The sequence below is a fragment of the Aythya ferina genome, assembly GCF_964211825.1.
Source record: "Aythya ferina genome assembly, chromosome: 7".
Classification (NCBI taxonomy): Eukaryota; Metazoa; Chordata; class Aves; order Anseriformes; family Anatidae; genus Aythya; species Aythya ferina.
The window spans coordinates 33313021-33328551 of record NC_140302.1 but is presented as its reverse complement, the minus strand read 5'-3'; the positions used below and the strand labels follow the sequence as shown (position 1 = coordinate 33328551).

At 40.3% G+C, this 15531-nt stretch overlaps 1 protein-coding gene across 1 annotated transcript in view; it reads right to left on the bottom strand.

Moving 5' to 3' along the window:
* DMBT1 (deleted in malignant brain tumors 1) overlaps positions 1 to 15531 on the bottom strand; it is a gene marked incomplete at its 3' end in the record, with an annotated part of 83895 nt that overhangs the window by 3432 nt on the left and 64932 nt on the right. The window contains exons 63-69 of the mRNA XM_084525505.1: positions 7126 to 7221; positions 6593 to 6814; positions 4326 to 4406; positions 3878 to 3955; positions 1838 to 1918; positions 1418 to 1495; positions 737 to 847 (exon numbers count right to left, since the gene is read on the bottom strand). Coding sequence (XP_084381631.1) covers positions 737 to 847; positions 1418 to 1495; positions 1838 to 1918; positions 3878 to 3955; positions 4326 to 4406; positions 6593 to 6814; positions 7126 to 7221 — 747 coding nt within the window. The remainder of the gene's footprint in view (positions 1 to 736; positions 848 to 1417; positions 1496 to 1837; positions 1919 to 3877; positions 3956 to 4325; positions 4407 to 6592; positions 6815 to 7125; positions 7222 to 15531) is intronic.

Sequence of the window (15531 nt, the reverse complement as noted above, 5' to 3'; positions counted from 1 at the left end):
ATTTCCCCCTGGAATCTGCAGAGAGCTAAAAGAGCAACTGTAGGCACTACAGAAGATTTCTATCAACAAAAGAACATCAAATGTAGTGTTCTACACATTTTTCCTGTGTCTTGAAAACATCTGTCAAGCCCAGAGGCAAAGTGTACATATTCATCTTCCCCAATGGAGATTTGCTTAGGAGTTTAAAGCCTACTGTTGCTACCAATTTCATCAGACGAGAAGGTAAAACAGCACGTAGTGGGTAGAAAGGTCCCCCCTCAGCTGATGACTGATGCAAAATGGCCCTGTCTGGTGAAACTCTGGCTTTAAGGTTTGCAAAACTTAATAAATTAGTATAGACTCATTAAAACATATATAAAACATATATTAAAACGTATATAGACTCATTAAAATCATAGACTCATTAAAACAGCTCATTCTTCAAAAGCTTACAAAACATCTTTACAAAACAGATGCCAGAATAAGATTTGCCCCAACAAAGAGAATGAGGAAAAGGTGGGACATATGCACACACCTTGCAGTGTGATCAGCATTTATATGGGGACCAAAGCCCCACATAAGTCAATTTCCCATCCCCAAAAGTGACCTCTAACAGATGCTGAGGGGAAGTATAAGAATGGGACAAGCAATCCTGGTTTGCACGGGATTGTCTCCTAGCTGCATCCTCTTGCATCTGGGAGATGTTTTTACTCCTGAACCATGCAAGGCAGACAGCTTGTGTCTGACTGTTCCTTACCTTCATTTGTTGTAGAGGGTAATGCTGGAGTTGTGGCTGGCTCGCTAGTCTCTGTGACTGGGGCAGATGTGATCAAGTCATCGAGTTCTGTGGTAGAATCATCAGTCAAAGCTTTGAGGGAAAAAAAAAAAACAAACAAACAAAACAGTAGGAACTATGAACAACAATGGCAAAATGTGAATATAAACCAGAAGTAATTTTTTAGTTAAAACAATCAGGATTTGTCATTTTTGTAGAAATGTGTGAAAGTACAAGAAGTTGTTTTTTTTTCAGTGAACAAACTTGGAATTGTCCCTTGTACTTCAGTCTGAGTCCCTATATAGCATCACATAATACTATGATAAATAAATATTAAAGCTTGGGATTTTTAAGCTTCTTGGCTACTGGAGAATGAAATAGCATGTTCTTATCTCTCTTTATGAAAACTTCAGTGCACGTATTTTCCATGCAATATGTCTTTACCTGAGCTCACCTAGACTCAAAACTGATCTTGGTACTACACCATCCAACTACATCCTTGGTATTACAAGCTGAATTTACTCAGGATTCTTGCTATAGATGCTGCCTCAGTCTCATCATTCACTGAAGTGTTTGCACAGAAGGAATACACAGGTATAAACATGGGGATCATTAAAGAGTTGAGTTTGTTTTAGATATAACTTGCAAAATGGCCATTCTTACCTTCAGAAACTGTGGTTGGGATTTCAGGGGCCAATGTGGTATTTTCCTCTGCAAGAACAGCAGGTGCAGAAGATGGATCTGAGGCCAAGAGCAAGTTGAGGAAAGAGGGAGAAGAAGAGAGAGGCAGCAATTAGGAGTGAACGTGTGGTCTGAAACCTTGATGAAAGTAAGCAGGTTGGGGCTTAGCAGGGAAGCGAGTCAATGCATAGCCCTTTATCGTTACTGAAAAAAGTCTCTCAGCTTCATTTAACCTTTAACTCTAAAGACAGAAGATACCTGTGCTATTTCTGACTGTGTTCTTTTCCTGCTAGAGGAGCAACAGGCATTTGGAAAGATGCAAAGTAGCCATTGTTAGGGAAATAAAGACAGAGATTTTTCTTGCTTTTTGGGAGTGAGTGCTAGCAGACAAGTGCTCCTCACCTTCTTCGAGTGTTGTCATGGTCAGTGTAGCAGACAGTGTCTCTGTCCCTGTTATGTCTGGGCTGGGTGCAGAGGAGGAAGCTGCAGAGATGGGCAGGGGTGAGGGAATATGTTACTAGACAGAATCACCTGAAGGGTTTGCAAAGGAGGAATATGTGGGTGTTGAAGGGACTGTTAAATTTAAGGAATTCATTACTGGAGTGAAACATCAATCCATGATAGAAACCGGAGCTGATATTTGGTGTTATGAGTTAGCTTACGTAATCTAATTTAAACAGGAACTTAAATGCTATTCTTAGATTTTACAGCATAGTGCCTGTTTTTACCTTCAGGAGCTGTGGAAGGGATTTCTGGAACCGAGGTATCACTGCTTGTTGTAGGTGGGGTTGGTGCTGTTGATGCTTCTGTCGTGTTTTCGGAGGCCGTGACAAGAAGGAAGAAATCAGGAAAGGAGAGAAAGAACGCATTCAGGTAAGGCAGAATGGCTGAACTCAGCTGTTGATGAATTTAATTGGTTTCAGACTTTGTAGAAAAGGGTGTCTGTATATTATCTGTCATCCAAATCCACACATATGGCTCAGAAATGGGTCTTCATGTTAAAACTTTGCATTACAGGTGTCAGGAAAGTTTCAGACTTTTCTCACTGGGAGTGAGGAAAGCAAAAGGAGTGTGATAAGCAAAAACAGAAACGGGTGTTGTAACTTGGCAGTAACATATATATATATAACAGTAATAGCTTCCCAGTGCTGCAACACAGCGTGTTTTATCTACTTCATTATGAAGTCCAAAATGTGAAATAACAAGGTATTTTGTCTCTCTGTAGGAAAAAATTTATTACAGCCATTTCTGTCTTATCTGACTGAAAGTCTTTCTCCCAAAGTTGTCACAGTCATTGGGAAGGAGAGGGAGAGTCTGTTCAGACTGTTTTTTCTGCAGTTCCCTGCAGGGTGTCTCTGCACTGAAGAGCATCACCACAAGCTGGTAAGAGGCGTGGTAGAGAGGGGAGGCTGGTGGCAGAGCCAGCTCTTGCCCCCAGCTTGCAGGGCACAGCCTGTGAAATGCTGGGCCAAACGTTGGGAGAGGCTGAATCTGGTACGACCAAACCTGGAGGCTTATAAACTGTTAAGAATCCAGATAAATATTGTTATAAATGGTGAGAAACACAGACTAAATGGCTTTATCCCAAGTCATGCTTCTAAAAAAAAAAATATATATATATATATATATAAAAATCATTATTTCGTTCTGATTCTCTCATTTAAATTCTGCACCATTCAGCTTCACTTGAAGTGAGATTTGCAAGTAACATTTGCAGCTCCTTATCGGAGTTGTGGTCTAAGTGCTAGTGGCAGCCTGCCTATGCTGCCAGAAAGCCAGGGGTTGGCACCAAGCAAATGGGATTCAGAGACAAGCATTGGTGGCACTGAGAGATGCTGATTTTGCAATATTTCTTGGCATGTCCTCTGATCTCCCCTCATAACCAAAACTTGCATCCAGATATTAATTCAGCATTTTTCTAAGGAGGCTATCAGAAGGATGAGAAATTAAATGTCTGCCAGTAGCAATTAAGGGCAGATGTGTGCTTTGAAGAATTAGGGACTCTAGATCTCAGGCTCAATTAAAAGCTGTGTTATCAGTGTGCTAAATAGCTGGAAAGGCAGAGGTCCAACTCAGGAGGTGAGTTCAAATGTTTGGCTGTGCTCCTTAATGGTTCTGGAGCTTTTATGAAACTTGGACACGCAAAATCACAATGATCTGGACACTTGTGCTTTACAAAACTATACCTGTAGTATTTATAGCTACAAGCTCAGGGAAATTAATAATTAAATGCATATATTTCTACTGTATCTGACAGTTTCATATTTTTTAAGTGAAGATGTTAAAGTGAGGGTTGCTCCTTCACAGCAATATTTAATTTTCATTGGCTACTGTGACTATTTTACAGATTCATATGGTCACATCTTCTTAATCCAGTTGAAAAAAAAAAACAATTAGCAGAGTGTTTATTTTAGATATAACTTGCAAAATGGCCATTCTTACCTTCAGAAACTGTGGTTGGGATTTCAGGGGCCAATGTGGTATTTTCCTCTGCAAGAACAGCAGGTGCAGAAGATGGATCTGAGGCCAAGAGCAAGTTGAGGAAAGAGGGAGAAGAAGAGAGAGGCAGCAATTAGGAGTGAATGCGTGGTCTGAAACCTTGATGAAAGTAAGCAGGCTTGGGCTTAGCATTAGTCAATGTGTAGCCCTTTATCGTTACTGAAAAAAGTCTCTCAGCTTCATTTAACCTTTAACTCTAAAGACAGAAGATACCTGTGCTATTTCTGTCTGTGTTCTTTTACTGCTAGAGGTGCCACAGGCATTTGGAAAGATGCAAAGTAGCCATTGTTAGGGAAATAAAGAATTCGATTTTTACTTTTTTTTTTTCTTTTTCTTTTTTTTTTTTTTTTGGCATTTTCTGAGTGAGTGCTAGCAGACAAGTGCTCCTCACCTTCCTCGAGTGTTGTCACGGTCACTGTAGCAGACAGTGTCTCTGTCCCTGTTATGTCTGGGCTGGGTGCAGAGGAGGAAGCTGCAGAGATGGGCAGGGGTGAGGGAATATGTTACTAGATGGAATCACGACCAGGTAAAATAAAAAACATTTCAGGGCTCAGTGAAATCATTAGTACTTTGGGCTTCATGGAAAGGGAAGTTAGTTTACCAGATTTTAGCTTTTGCTAATTGGTTCAGAAGAACATCTTCTAATTAGTAATAATAAATTGATGTAGTAGTAATTAATAGTGAATTTGGGAGACTGATGAAACTGGTATACCTCTTGTCATGGTATGAGCACACCTGATTGCCATTCCACCTATTCACTAACTTCAGAACCTGGAAATATTAGGTCAAACTATTAAAAGAATTGAAGGTGAAGAAAATATCCAGATAAGAGTGCCTCAGATGATCCAATTGTACAGATCTCATCATACAGTCTTGATAATTATATTGTAGGTAGACTTAATCATGTACTTGTTTTCCCTCCAAACACATTTTCCTGTGAAAATGAAGATGGTGTTGGCCATTGGCTCCTCCAAGGCTACTTACATACAGGGTTAGATAATGAAATATTTCTACTGAATTCCAAGTGTTCCTCCTGTATGCTTCTCAAATTGCATATTACCCCAAATTTTTGCAGGTGCCATTTACAGCTTGAGTTTTTCCCTTGCCTTTGCCAGCACAAGTCGGCAGTTCTGTGGTAGAGGTTACGGTGCTGTCTGTGGTAATTGTTGGTGATGAACTTGTAGTTTGGGGATTCTCTAAGGATGTTGGAAGATAGAGGAAATAAATCATTAGGGAACTATGATAATGGTCATGAGAACTGAGACACTGGTAAAACAATTTAAATGTCAGGTTTCGTGTAGCAGTGGGCTAATGCACTAGACCTGGTAGTGTGATTGCTGTCAATTAATGACAGTTCTAAATGAACTTCTGAGATATTTGCCAGTGGTACCGTTAAGGCAGATGTAGATGCTTAGAATATGCGGCAATAGATCAGTGCTACTACACTTTTTTGTTTTTGTTTTTGTTTTGTGTTTGGTTTTGTTGATAAAGATCTTGAGGAGAAATTATTTAGGGAACCAGCCTTTCACTTTTGGGCAAATGGTTGAGAACTGCATTTTAGTGCCCACTTCTTTGTGCACCACAAAGTACATTAATGATTAACTCAACACTTTAAAAAAAAATAAAAAATAAATTAAAAAAAAAATCATGAGAAACACGAGCGGCACCTATATTTTAAGATTTCCTATTTCCATTATTCCATTATTTCAGGCACATGGTGGTGAAAAAACAAGAGTCACAAGCTTATACCTGGAGTGTAAAGACTTGTTTTATGTTTTCCTAATTGTTAGCAGTGTACTGGGTCTGGCTGGAATGTTAACTTTCCCTGCAGATGAAAGGCAAATACAATTCCTAAGAGAAATCCAAACAACAGAAATAATTTTGGGATAGATGAATAAGTAGTAATGAGGAAAAATTAGGAACATGCACCTTTCTAGTATACTGTCTGCCAAGGAACTCTAATCATATGATTTTTCAAGTTAAAAATTAGTCTCTGAGCATTTAAGGATACGGTGAAGTGCTAATGGATTTATGTCTCAAAAACGCTGCCTTACCTGGTGGTGCAGTCGTGGAGGATACTGCATCTGTGAAGACAGAACAAAGCAAAAAATTGATATTTACAGTGGAGTTATTTTTATTGCTTCAAAATGCAATTTTGCATTCTACCTATGTGATTGTTGATTTCATCTATGTTTATGACAAAAAAATTAAAACACTTTTTCAATTCAGACATGTCTTGGTTCACATCTTCTGGAAGTACTTCTACCTCATGTTAACTGTTTGCCTGCCTTATTTTGGGAAGAGCCTACAATAAGATGCTGACTAAAGTGTCTTGGACTATTTTCTTTTCAGCATATTCATACTCAGTGCTTGTTGCTGCTGGTCTTGGTATTTTGTACAGAACATCCTTGTGTTCCTTGATCACTTGGTTCAGCCTAAGTACAAGGAGCCTCTGCTTGCACACAGTTCAGCTCCAGTCTGATTTCTGAATGTTCCTCATTTTTACAGTTGACAGAAAAATCCAAAGAAAGTTTTCTAAGTACAGATTTATATATTTTTTACCTGAACAGATGACACCGACATCTTCATTGTGTCCACAGTCATTTTTGTTCCAGCCAGCGTGCGGACAGTCCCAAAGGTAAGATTCAGTTCCTGTACACTGCACATCATCCAGGAGGATGTTTCCTTTGCCAGGGCCAAAGTAAGACCATCCGTAGACAGAAACAGCATAGCCACAACCAAGTTGTCTGCATACAACATTGGCACTGTTCATATTGAAGTAATCATCACAGACTGTCCCCCATTCGCCTTCGTGGTAAACTTCAACCCTTCCGGCACATCTGTCCCCACCAGATGCCAGTCGCAATTGCGGCGAATCTTCTAAAATGAAAGCAAACATTGGCAGGCAAACATCTCAATCTGTTTATTACAGAAAATGTAAACTTCTCACATCTGAGGCTGCATCCGCCTCTCTGCAGGGATGGGCTGTGCAGTGTTTCTGTGTCCCCAGTTCCTGGGGCTCACTGGGGAACACCTGCAGTGCACAAAAAGCATGGGGCAGGGAGCCAGGATCAGTGCTGTTAATTCAGCCCAGTTCACTCAAGCTCTGCTTCATGCAGGAGCTGATCTGTCATGTTAGGGTATTGCTGACTGGGTGTGTTCTCGCTCTGGAGTATGTCTCACTCTCTTACCTTTGCGTCCAAATGTGTTTCTTATCCATTCTAAGAATCTGTTCCATGCTGAGTTTGGATCTCCACCTCCTGTGGGCTGCCACCAGAAACCACTTGCTGTATCAGATAAGAAAGCACATTATTAGCACTGACATAGTTCTAGATATGTTTTATGGTTTTCTGTGTTGACGCAGAGATGGACAGTTAGTACTCTTATGTGGTGTGTTTTCAAAGCAAGAACAATCCTGCGGTTCCTTCCTGTGCCTGGAAGGACATGCTCATTCTCTCGTAGTTCAGTGGAAGATGATCATAGAGAACCTTATTTCATGGCAGCACAAGAGCAAAGTAATCCAACCCCACAAGTCCTCATGTACCTCCTGTGAAGACACAGGCGACTGTGAGCTGAGCTCTGCCAGATTTTACTGGGGCAGTAGAAAAGGTTACTCATCTTTGCCATGTTTTTGCCGTAATAGCAGGTGAGAGTGTGAAGCATTTGTACAGACTGACAGTTGCTTTGGCTGACAGCCCAGCGAGTTAGCTTAAAGTGCTCTCTTTGCAAATGCCTGCTCAGGTGTGGTTGGAGAGCCCAGGCTTCATCTAACTCAGCACTGAAGAATACACTACACACTGCTCAAAGCATTTCAAAATGTAAGTTTGACTAAACCAAAGTGTGGCATTAAATATTTGTAGGGCAGCCCTTCCATTTACAGTCGGCGTATTTCTGGCTAGTTCTGTCAGGTGTAGTGAATAACAGGCATCCATATACTCATAGGCAATCCTTTGCTTCCTCTTGTACAGTGAAAGTGCAAAGAATAAGTAAGTGGTAGTCTTCCACTCTTCTTTCCCACAAAGAAGCAGGAAAACTCTCGTAGGTCCCATGCCAAGGAATTAAAACCCAAGCCCCAGCATTTTAGTGTTTCTCCAGATTCAATGTGATCATGCAGAGATGTACACCAAGAACATGACAGAACAAGAACAGTCTTCTTTAAACCCATTAAGAGATGTTCACAGGACAAAATTGTCCTCCAAGAGAGGATACAAACATTTGGGCTGATCATGTGGTTTTGGTAATCTGTAGATTCAGTCACATAAATACCTTTGAAAATCTGGCCCTACGTATATTCAATTAAAGAAAAAATTATTTAGGCTGCCAGAAGTCAAAGCAATGTTTTCAAATGGCAGCTGTTAAATATCCTTGTTCCTTTGGAATTAGCAAGCTCTGAAGAGCTGTACCTGATTCAGTCACTAAAATCAGGAGAAATTTCATTTGGGGCCGTTATTTATTTATTTATTTTTCCCCTAACTGCATTTGGTTTTCAGCCACTTGCTTTCACAGACTCTTACTCTTGTGAATAGATCAGTGATCCTAAAGTTTTGGGTTTGCAAGACAGGACCCTAAGTGACTTTTCCAGTCAAGTTAATCCAGCCTACATCGGGTCAAATTGAAGACAAAAGTGAATTTACTGAAGAGAGATTAAAGGTTTTGCTGAAGTGTTGGGATTTGATCACCTTCTGGAAATGCGGCTTAGTTCTCTTTGATGCTGAGCTCACCTCTGGGCTGCCTTTTCTCTTGTCTATAAATAATTCAATATAGCCAACCCCAAATCTACATTCTATGAAATTCTCTCTTATGATTGATAAGCCTTTATTCATGGTGCCCAAGCCGATTATTAAAGATCAAAGTATCTCATTCAAACTGGCAAGATTGCAAGGAAGGTTTGGGGTTATTTTTGTTTGAAGTTTGAAGGACAATAGCACTGCGTCAATCCCAAGTCTCAGCAGAGACTTGCATTTGTAACCTGCGTCTGACAGGCTGCTCTTTGTTTTATTTTATTTTGCTCTCTTGGTCTACATTCTTAAATGTATGGTGTAGAAGAATTTTAGTTCAAAACTAAAATATTTGAAGAAGAATGTTTGGAAAACAACTTCCCCTAGCAATTCCCCTCACAGAAGAGAAACAAAGAAAATACTCTTTAACATACCCTATTTTAAAATCTAACCTATGAATTTGATCTCAATGTTAGAATTAGAAGACAAATTAAACCAGCAATTACATGATATGAAGCTTGTCTGCAATTTCTTAGGGAACCCTGCCACCACCTCCCAACAAGCCAGTCTGTATTAGTACTGAATTTTGTCTTTAACATTTCCCTGCAAGCACAAAAAAACATACTCACTGTACCTGGTTCACATAGGAGAGAAGCACTTAACAGAAGCATCCAAGTGAGACTCACTTGAAGGTCCATTTTCTTTGTGGTTGTCTGTTCTAAACCAGTGAAGATTCAGAATTTATACTAAAGGGGTTCTGGTCTAGACCAAAGGTGTGTGCTGTGTAATTTGATCTCCCTGAAATTCCAGATCCATGCCAAGGAAGTGATTTACCAAGTATTTTCATTTCACAGGGTATATCCAGACATCCGGATAAGCAGATCCAGATCACACCGCTGTTCCGGACTGGCTACCGAAATCTTCCCACTCTACTGACACCTTTGCAGGCATGTATTGATGTGTTTTTTTCCAGGAAGCAATGATTTATTTTTGGAGATTAGGCTGTTTGGTAAGGAAAACTTAACTATTTTTATTTTTTTTTTACCATCAGTTAATTTAGTTTCCAACATACAACTGTGCTAAAACAGATTAAATGGATGTGATAATTGTGTCAAAGGATCAGTATCCTAAAAAAGAAAGCCTCAACCAAATGATCTGTGTTTTGTAAGTATTATCCCTCTAAAAAGGAGTTTCTACACTTTTCCATATCTCTTTGTGTCCTCTTTAACCTAGGTTTAGATTCCTACAGTATGCTCTGGAACTGCAGTCAGTTCTTTCTCACTTGCAGCCTACAGAGCAATGAATCAGCTGTAAGAGATATCGGCCAAGGCATGGTTGAGATGGACAAACTGTTCTGGGGGCACAGCAGCAGGGCAATTGCTGAAATACAGCAACCAAGGAGAGCAGGATAGGGACAGAAGGTGTTAAGCTAAGCTAAAGCTGTGAAAGTCAAAGAATCTGTATTTAAAGGCATACAGAGAGGCACGACCAGCTGCCATGCCCTGCTGTGGGGAAGACCAGTAGACTCCACTGACAATTTATTCCCAAATTAGTCTGAGATTTTCCCCTTCAAAGGACAAGGAAACGTGCTGTTTGACAGTTCTCTGTGTTACATCCCTCATAAGCTGACTGCACAGAGCCAAAGGAAGTGCAGCCTTTGTGTGCTAGGACTTACGAGACATGGTTTTGGGTCTGTGAGACACTACACAAAAGAATCGAGGCACAAAATAATTTTCAGGTAAAGGGGAGAAACTACTAGTAGGTTTTTATTCTACTAGTAAGAGATATGAGACCATGGGATAAGAGGCAGAAGATATTCTAGTGCTAGTAGAAATACAAATTAGTAGAGGAGAAAGTGAAAACATTAAAATAAGTAAATAAATAAATCATTGTGAATAGGAAATATACACCAGGACTTGCTGAAGATAATAGTTTGCCATTTGGTTTCATGCTAACTTTTCAGATTAGGTGGCTTGCATGGAAAAAGGGATTCCCACCTAGAAAGGCCATGCTACACAACTGGAAAAGATTTGCCTCTAGCAAAACCATGAATCCAGCAGGATCCCTCCAGCAACACAGTTTTCTCCCTGGCACGAGGTGGTGGGGTCAATACCCTGTGGCTGCTGATATCCCAAAGGATGCCTTCAGCTCTGTCTTACTCAGTACTGGCAAGGAGAAGGTGGGCCTCAGCTAGAGAGAGGGAAAAAGCAAAGCTAGAGGTTATTAGATGATTTGAAAATGAACATCAATTAATTTCTTTGTTCTGTGAATGCTTTTCTTATTTTCTCAGCACACTGTGATGCATTGTATCTATCTAGATGTCCATGTTCTTACTTTCCTACTACCTTCTTGAGCAAAACCAGTCATGTCAAGTATTTAAAATCCCATTTCCGCGTGTGTGGATTATTTTAATTCTGCTGCCATTTCCTGAAGTGACTAAGTGGGTTTATGGTAGATCCTTATCAATATTTCTATCCAAATAACTGTACGCTGGACCTGAACAGTACAGTATATACCATTTTTCTTTCCTAACAGCAATTAAACTATTTTATACAGACATTTCTCAGTTCTGAATGAAAAATTTCAGAAACAGTCCAAAACTCCAACTGAAATCTCATGAAGTTTTTATTCCCAAAACAAAGGAAAACAAATTCTTTATCTCTTGTGATTTTACTCAAGTCTGGATGAAAAGGTTTGGATTTGAACATTATCATATAGAAGACACAGAAGTCTATTACACACATGCTGTTTCAGAGCTCTTCATATTCATCCCACAATGAACAAATTCAGAGTTTGGCTGATGTTGGACTTTCAGTAATCTTCTCCCTAGGAAATGTAGAGGCCTGTAGAAACAGCTAATGCTTCATTCTGGTGACTCAGGCCAGACAGTGTGGAGCCTAGTTAAGAGGACGGGAAGATACGGGGAACGCAGACTATTAGCTGTCTAGCCTGTGTTAGATGCATGACTGAATTAAAGTATCTCAGCTATGAAGAAGCATCAAGATTTGCTTTTTCAGCATTCCTTACGAAGGAATGCTGAAAGAAAGGTCACAAAGAAGCCACTGGTCCCAGCAGACGTGCCTGGGGCTGAGGACTCCACATCCCTGCTCTTGCTCAGAGAAGCTGGATCTTACTGCAGGCTATTTTACGACGTATGTAAGAAGTAATGGAGGTAGGTACAAATGCTAGCGAGGGCAGCAGGTTTGTACAGCTAATCCATAGTTACAGGTGACAAGGAACAAGCAGCCTCCACATTAAACACTGCAGCCCTTGTCACTGACATTGAAGGTGCCATTAAAAGGAAGCGGTAAGCCTCCAGTCCAAAGCTAAGCAAGCAAACTAATCCCGTGTGGCAGGAAGCAGCAGTGATGACAGTGGGGGCTGACCTTTGTGGTCTCGGCATAGCAGTGCTGTTTCTGAGAAAATCTTCTTAAAGAAATCTCTCAAAATTCACTCTGAAAACAAAGAGTATTTGTTTTCTGTGATATAGTGAAATAGCTTTGTGCTGGAAGGTGGGTGTTAAGCTTTCCTCACAGTGCTGGAGCTTTGCTGCCCTGGCAAAACTACCCCTCCCTGTTCAAAGCTTTTTTCAGCCTTATCAAACTACATTCAGTTTTCATGGAATACTGTAGTGGATCTGGTGGACATAGTTTGAGGGGCTAAAAGCAATCAGAAAATGTAAAGCTGTTCTGGAGGCTATTACCACTGGAGGGCAGTGAGGCACTGTCCTTAAGGAATGAGCAAGTTGCTGGATAAGATAGATGGTGTAACGCACAGTACTTTTGTAGGGTCCATAAAGAGGTCTCAATTTTAGCAAATACCTTAAAAAGTAATAGAGACAGCAAAACAGATTGTGCATGAGACAGCTACAAAGAGCAGGACACTTGTTTCCATTCCTCGGCTGTCTTCTACCAATGTCAGAGGATATTTCTTGGCCAAATGGTGCTCAGGAGAACTGGCCTATTTAGGTGGAGGCCTCAGGAACCTCTTCCCTTGCAACTCTTTACACATTATCACTTATCGAGGCTGTAAACCATGACATTTCATAGCTCTCATAACTCATAAGTTTGCAAGGAATTTCTTTGAAATATCTTCAAAGGAATAAACTAGCACCGATTGAATTTCTCCTAGACATGTATTTCTTGTACAAATACTTATTTGTATTTCTTCTTCCCTGACAAAGAAAACACCTGTATGTGAAGCCAAAAAATGGTACACAGGTCTATTTTTGTTTTGGGTCACGTTAATAACTTTTTCAGTCAATTGTCCACTGTAGATTACTCACTAATGAAGCGTGCAACTGGAAGAATTTACTGAAATGCCCCACAAGATTACCACTTGAAAGCTGCCGTAATACTTGCCATATACTCATCCTTGACTTCAGTCAGCCTGGGGATTTGGCTGATGTAAGCCCGTGGCCCGGTGTTGCTTCAGGCTGCATTTGAGGAAGACAGCATATTACAGATAAGTGTGCAGCGCTTGTTTATGGTTCACTGCACATTGCTCCGAGGAGAGATGTAATGAAAGATTCCTGCTAACTGTAAATATACTTACTATGCTTTTGAGAACATTTCTTATGCAACAAATCCTGTTTTTCTGCTGAAACCATCACATTCCCAACAGGCTGTTTCATTGGTTTTACCTTCTGTTTCTAAAAGCAAAGAATTATGAACTTCCAAATAACTTTTGAGACCTTCAAGACACATATGTAAATAAAAGTTCCTTATTTTTCTGCATTGAGAAAAACCTTGAAATTAACATAACAGTGAAATAGTGTGTTCACAAGAAGCATGCCCAAGACAATAGCAAGGGACACAGCAGGAGATGATGATGATGATGATGATGGTGACAACGATGATGATGAGGATGACGATGATGATGATGATGATAAGGAGGCACAGGCTTGTCTGGAAGAGACAGGGCTCCAGTACAGCCTGGACTGAGGAGCAGTGGGCAGAAGCTTTACGTGTCAGGAGCTTTTAAAGTTCTCTGCTGGCGTCGTGGCTTGGAAAAGCTGCACAGTCTCCTTGTTTGGGTCAACGTCTCTCCCCAGAAGCTTCTGAAACATGGGATGTTCCTTCCATGAGGAGAAAAGTTTGTTGGCTGGTTTGGTTTTCCAAACCAGTCCCTGATGCCATGATAGGGCCTGCTCTGTACAACAAGAGGTTGTACACTCCTCAGAAGGAGTAATCACTTGTCATATCATGCTGGTTTACTCCTATTGTAATGCTTTTTACTGTCTTTCAGTTGCATATTTAACTGAAAATGTTTTTTGCACCTTTTATCCCATTAGGAAGCAGTTCCATGTTCTGATCACGTTGAGAATAAAGAACCTTCTCTGAACTTTGACCCTAAATGTGCATGTTATGTATGGCTATCCACTCTCAAATTGACATTGTCCTCTGTCCTAAGCAGTGTCTCTCACACCTCAGGGTTTACAGATTTTACTCATTTCTGACATGTGAAGTTTTCCTGGAATCCTGATGACACTGAATAGATTTATCACCCTAAAAATACAAGGGGGGAAAGATGCAGTAGGAAAAGTAACTGAGCAAGGGAACCAGAGACTGTCTTTTTCCGATTTCTCAGCCTCAGTCCCTGCATCTGCTTCCCTCAGAGGTAGCAGAAATTACCTGATAACAGCAGTCCTTACTCCTGTGTACACACCTATCTAGTGGATAGGTGTGTGACAAGGGATGATGAACAGGTGTTGTGCAGCTTTCTGTTACGATTTACATCTGGAAATGCAATAAGTTTCAAGAAATGCATTTACATCTGGAAATGCAATAAGTTTCAAGAAGTTTCAAGACCCTGAGGATGTGCCTGCTTGCTTGCTCCTAATGAGGCAAGCCCACGATATTGTATTTTCACTGCTGCTGTTACCCATTCTGTCCGTATGAAGCTACCATATGGTAGTATGTGGTATCCTAACATCTGTTGCTTAGTTATCCAGACATATTCTCAATTACAATTAAAATATATATTCTTTCAATCCTTTCTGTTTTCATGTTTCCTCTCTGCCAGCCTTTCCACCAAAATCAACTTCAGCAGGTTCTGAATTGCATTTTGCAGACTGAAGAATGTATAGAGAAAAAGGCAAAGCCAAGCTGAAATAGATCACAGCCCTGACCATATAACCTTTAATGGGGTTTCCCACATTTATAGTGAATATCTTGGTAAACCAAAGTGGAAACTTTACATGTGAAGTCATCTTCTGTGGACAAAACTGAGTGCTGGTACAGCTTCTGATTCTTGTAGACATACTGTCTTGGAATAAAGATGTCACCACCTAGTCCCTGTAAGCCCCAGTCCACCCCCATGAGTCCTGTGAGGGAAAATCTTTGTCAGAAATGAAGGCTCTGCCAATGTAAATGGGTATCAATTATTTTGGCTCTGCATACAGTACTACAGTTCATTTCATCCTGTTACCCAGATAATTTAATTGGCTAACGCTCCATGTCAACATAGGTTGCTTACCTTGGCATGTGCTATGTTCTTGCAGCTTTTCCTGCTTTTGATGTTTACATGGACAATGGTATAATCTTAATTAAGACATTTTCTTAGCTTCTTTCTCCATTTCAAAGCATATCCCTTTGATTTCAGCAGGTGCCATAGGTAGGGATCACGTAGAGTATCACCAGTGCCTTTTGAATAGTTCTTGCTACAAAAATAGAAGTGATCTTCTGGTGTAATGGAAGTGCCAGGGGGTGAGGTGTGACTGGGACTGCCTTTAAACTTCTTTTACTTAGGTTTTGATAGTGTGTAAAATCATTGTAACAAGGTACATGGATAGGTGACGGTCCAGCCAAATCCTAAATAAATCAAAAGCTGTTTTACTCTAGAAATAAGATCAATTTATGAAAGCTACATTTATTTTGA